The sequence below is a fragment of the Sapajus apella genome, unplaced genomic scaffold (assembly GCF_009761245.1).
Source record: "Sapajus apella isolate SASKATOON/1434 unplaced genomic scaffold, GSC_monkey_1.0 scaffold161, whole genome shotgun sequence".
In the NCBI taxonomy this organism is placed as follows: domain Eukaryota; kingdom Metazoa; phylum Chordata; class Mammalia; order Primates; family Cebidae; genus Sapajus; species Sapajus apella.
This window is the reverse complement of record NW_022437101.1, coordinates 1,051,127-1,055,689: the sequence shown is the minus strand read 5'-3', so window position 1 is coordinate 1,055,689 and position 4,563 is coordinate 1,051,127. Positions and strand designations below refer to the sequence as shown.

Here is a 4,563-nt window from a genome sequence, read left to right as displayed (position 1 = left end):
GTGAAGCTTCAGACAGGCCGGGGCGAGATGAGCTTGGGCATCCAGAGGCTAGGAGGGAAGGCGCGGCAAGCGGTCGCGTCCCCGATGCCCGCCAGGGGGCGTCGTGCACCAGGGCCCAGGCAGGCCACCTCCGCCCGCGGCGCTACCCGCGCTGCCCGGCAGGGGTCAGCCTCGCCCGGCCGCCCCCGACCCGGCTGCCGCAGCCTCCAGACCCGCTGGGACCGCCCGCGGTGCCCCTCCCCGCCCCCCGCAGAGGCGCCGAGCGGCCGGGAGCCCGGTCCTGCCTGAGGATGCGGGGCCCTGGCTGCATCCCCCCGACACTGCCCGCCAGCTCATCACACCGAGGCCGAGGGCAGGGCCACAGCCAGGGCGCCCGCGGGGCCGGAGGAGCGGGCCGGGAGCTCAGGCTCTGCCACCGGGCGGCGAGGAAGGAGCCCCAGGCAGGCCCCGGGCGGCCGAGGCGGGGGAAGAGACGCCGGGCCCCGGTTCCAGGTGAGCAGCCCCGCCCGCTCTGCCGGAGGCCGCGCTCGCTGCCCGCTCACACCCTGCGGGAGCTGCGGGTGCAGAGCCCTGGGGCGCACGTGGCCAGCCCACTGCCACACCCGAGGGACGGGTTTCCGTCCCCACCTCGGCCCTGGTGAACCCTGTGGCTGGAGTGCCTCCTGATCCCACAGTGATGCCCACCCCGGGGAGCTGCCAGGTGCCAGGGTAACGCGTGTGACATACAGTGTGCTGAGAAGTGCTGGCTGCCCCTGTGAATGTCCGTGGTGGGGTGACGCCCGGGCAGGGTGCGCTGGCCTGGCTCCAGAAGACCGGGCCTCTCCAGCCCCCACGGCGCACCCGTTTGCTGCGTGGCCCGTGCAGGCGGTGGCTGCTCCTGGCTGAGTCATCCCGAGACAAGCGTCCAGCCCAAGCTCTCTACAGCCCTTCCCTGCGCTGCCCGGCGGGCCCCGGGAGCTGTGCCCAGCTGTGTCCGCTTAGCTGGGGTGTGACCTGCATTTGAACTTGCTGCAGAGAAAGGTGGGTGAGGAAAAGGTGAGGGCTGGGGTGAGGGACTGGAGAGCAGTCTCTTGTCCCCTCTCCCCCTGAGGTCACTGTCCCCTAGCTGGTGGGCAGAGCTCTGTCCCCAAGTCTTCCGAAGGAGAGGCCCACGCTGTAGGACCTTTCCCCACTATAGGCTGAGGTTGGTAAAGGTCACAGAGGTGGTTTCTGATAAAACTTCCCTAACCAGAGGTCTCCCAATGCAGTGTGCCCCCCCCACACACATCCACCCTCCATGGTGTGGGTGGAGGTCAGTGAGGAGCAGACACCTGCCCGGGCACACACAGCCAGGGCGGAGACCTGGCTCACTGTCTCCCTCGGGAGGGGCCCCCTTGTTCTGCGAGAGCAGGGAAGAGATGGGTCACTGACCTGGCCAAGAGGAAAGAAAGAAAGGGTAATCAGCATGTCCCAGGAGAGGAACTCACATTCCCCCCTCGGTCCCTCCCTCTCATACACCACCCTCTCATACACCACACATGCACACACACACACACACACACACACACACACACACACACACACACCACTGGGATGTTCGCATGTATCTTATCCTTAGGACAACCCCACTGCGGGCACTGTATCTTGGAGCCCTTTCCCCACCCTTGCTTGCAGTGCCTAGCATCCACTCTAGCATCCACCTTTTTTCCGTCCATACCGGCTAAGGTGGTTTTCACCAGCCAACGCCACCGTCTTCCTGGAATGAGAGCAGGTTGGTTTTAGGCAATCAGCACATTGTATTGGTTTGGGTGGTTCAGGGAGGGGTGCGTGGCCCAACCAAGGCCATGAGGCAAGAAGAGTTGTTTGGGAGAGTAAGGAGGGCAGCTTCCCAGCAGTTTTGAGAGAGACACTGGAAGATAAGCTCTCTCTTTGTGTTGGTCATGAAAGAGTATTAGTCCCTGAAGCAAGCTGATGTCCAGCATTTTTTAATAATGAGGGGATGTTGTTGAGAATGAAGCAGTCATTCTAGAAGCAAACAGCAGAACTGGAAAGAAACCCAGACTTGGTTAACATTGTCAAGCTGCTGGATCCAGCTATGCCTGAAGTCCATATTATGAGGATTTTTTCCTATTCAAGGAGCCAATAAATCCCCTCTTTTTAACTGTTGTTTTTTTTCTTCTGCAATTGAAAGTTCCTTACCTGGTAGTGTTTTCTTTTTTGACCAAAGAGAAAGTGGATATTCAGAAGGTAAAAAGTCGCCAGATACTCAGTTAAATCTGAATAGTTTTTCAGGTCAACAATACATACCATTTTAGCAGACATTATGCCCCATGAAATACTTAAAGCACAGTTACACTGCAAAATTAACTGGGCATCCTATACTTTTGTTTGCTAAATCTGGCTCATGCCTAAATTCCCAGCACTCAAAAAGGGAAAACCTGGACTTGGTCCTTAATTTGTAGTCATGCTGCAAAACTCTAGGCTTTTAGTTCCAAAGCCCCCTGTACACCAAGTCATGGGACAGGCTTCTTCCTCTCACTCCTCTCTGCCTCTGTACCTGTGGGCTCTTATCTGCCTTGCACTCAGGCCTTTGCAACCCAAATTACTGCCTGCATTGTTGCAAGAACATGCTGGCGCCTTGGGTTTGGGCCCTTGCTGCTCTCTTCAAGCAGTTGAGTGCTTGCCTGCTGCCTCCTTCTGTTCCCAGCTGTCCCTGGTCACTCCCCAGAGGATCAGGTTGGCTCCCTTCTCTGTGCTGTTCCAGCACTCCTTTCTGAGAACATTAGCAGCAGGAGCTGTCCACAGATCCCCAAGGCATGGGCCAAGATGACAATTCCCCCACAGCACTGACTATGCTTGCTTTACCTTTACGGCAGTGATTGGTTTTTAACTGCTTTTTTGCTCCCTGCAATTGAAAGGAGTTTCAGGTCACTATCAATAAACGTGATGCAAGCTCAATATAGCAGAGACAGCAGCAGAGACAAGAAGGGTGCTGGGAAGAAAATTCGGGAGCATGCCCTCCCAGGAGTCACTGCTCCATCTGTATCAATGCCGCCTGTATTTAGACAACATTGTTTCCATCACCTTGGAGGCTGCCTTTGCCTTGGACTGCCAGGACCACTATGTCAATGATGTTGATGGCTGCATAAACATCGCTTGGCTGTTTCATAATCGGGGTTTTTCTTTTTGATTCTCAGCAACTGTAAATTATGCTGTAATGCTTCTAAATTTCCAGAAATTGAATGGAAAAGCCATGCCATGAGCAGCCTGTGTGCCTGGTGAGGGTCTCACATGGGATGTTCCTGGCCCTTGACTCTCCATCTGTGGGTGGGATTCAGTCCTTGCTCTCCCCACTCATGGGACTGCTGTGCCCACCAGAGGAAGGCCATAAATGCATCCTGGAAGTCATGCTGCAAATTTACAGTGTTGTTTGTACTTATTTCTGAGCCTCTCAGGAAGCTCAGCTCCCCTTATATCCAGGTCAGCTCATGGAAAAAAATCAAATATAGCATCTGATGTGTGCTGAAGGCTTTGCCCATAATGCCCTTTCTTTCCACTTCTCGGCCCTCCGTTTGTTCTGAGGCGGTTGTCGTTATTGTTTCCATTTTACGAATTTGAGGAACTGATACCCCAAGACCTCATGACTTGACCAAGACCATTCCAAGACCCCTAGGTACACCTATGCTGAATGAACTAATACCTCACAGCGAGGCTTCTCATTTAAAATCCAAGAAAATACCAGATAAAGGGCATTCTAAATATATTTCTTTTCTATAGATGTGGATCTCCTGTTACTGGAAAACAGGAATTAGCTTGTCTGCTTGAGGATGTGGTTGGTTCTTTATAAAAAGGATACAGAAGAAATTCGCACAGACTGCCAGCTTCATTATGCTGCCGACAGCTTCCAGCAAAAGGAGAACGTTTGCAGCCAGATATTTCAGTAAGAATTTTATTATGTTCTATGTGGGAAGTGATTACCTTTGCATTTGACTTCTTGCTTGAGGGATGGGGTCCCCGGGGGCTGTCTTGGTCTTATGGCTGAGAGCACCAGGCGGCATCTGTGGTCAGGGTTCTGACCTCCTTCAGCTCCTGGCAATGGGTGAACCTCCGAACTACTTCACCCCTGAACTACTGCAGCTCTCCTGTGTCTGTCTGAAAAACAGAAGCTTCAGGGTCCTGGGCAATAATGATTCAGAGCTCTGATTGCATTCAGAATCCATAAGAACCTCTATGTCCAAGGACCACTGGGGTGATAGGCAAATCCTTCACAGGGAAAGGCTGTGTGCAGCTGAAGGCTGCTCTACATCCTGCTTGGAAAGGATCCAGTCAAGGGGCTCATAGAGAAAGGGTGAGAATGCCTCAGTAACCCTCAGAAAAGTATCTGGAGGTAACTGTTAGACCAAATGGGATGACTGGGTCACAGGCAGGTGCTATCTGGGTGGGCTACGCAGGTGATAATTGGCTAGGTTATGCAGGTGGGTCACAGACACGTGCTGGCTAGGTGGGTTGTGCAGGTGATGACTGTGTGTTGTGCAGATGCTGGTTGGGTGGGTTGTGCAGGTGCTGGTTGGGTGGGTTGTGCAG

The 4,563-nt window shown here is 54.4% G+C and overlaps 1 protein-coding gene across 5 annotated transcripts in view; it reads left to right on the top strand.

Annotated features, from left to right (window-relative positions):
• Window positions 1-243: 243 nt before the first annotated feature.
• Window positions 244-4,563, top strand: part of ARHGAP22 (Rho GTPase activating protein 22) — a 214,178-nt gene continuing 209,858 nt past the window's right edge. For 2 of the 5 annotated variants that reach the window (XM_032266837.1, XM_032266833.1), the window contains exons 1-2: window positions 249-1,020; window positions 3,757-3,919. In XM_032266837.1, coding sequence (XP_032122728.1) covers window positions 3,868-3,919 — 52 coding nt within the window. In that variant the 5' untranslated portion in view covers window positions 249-1,020; window positions 3,757-3,867. Of the gene's footprint in view, window positions 1,021-3,756; window positions 3,920-4,563 lie in introns of all 5 variants that reach the window. The other 3 variants (XM_032266841.1, XR_004265065.1, XM_032266831.1) reach the window with 3 other exon arrangements.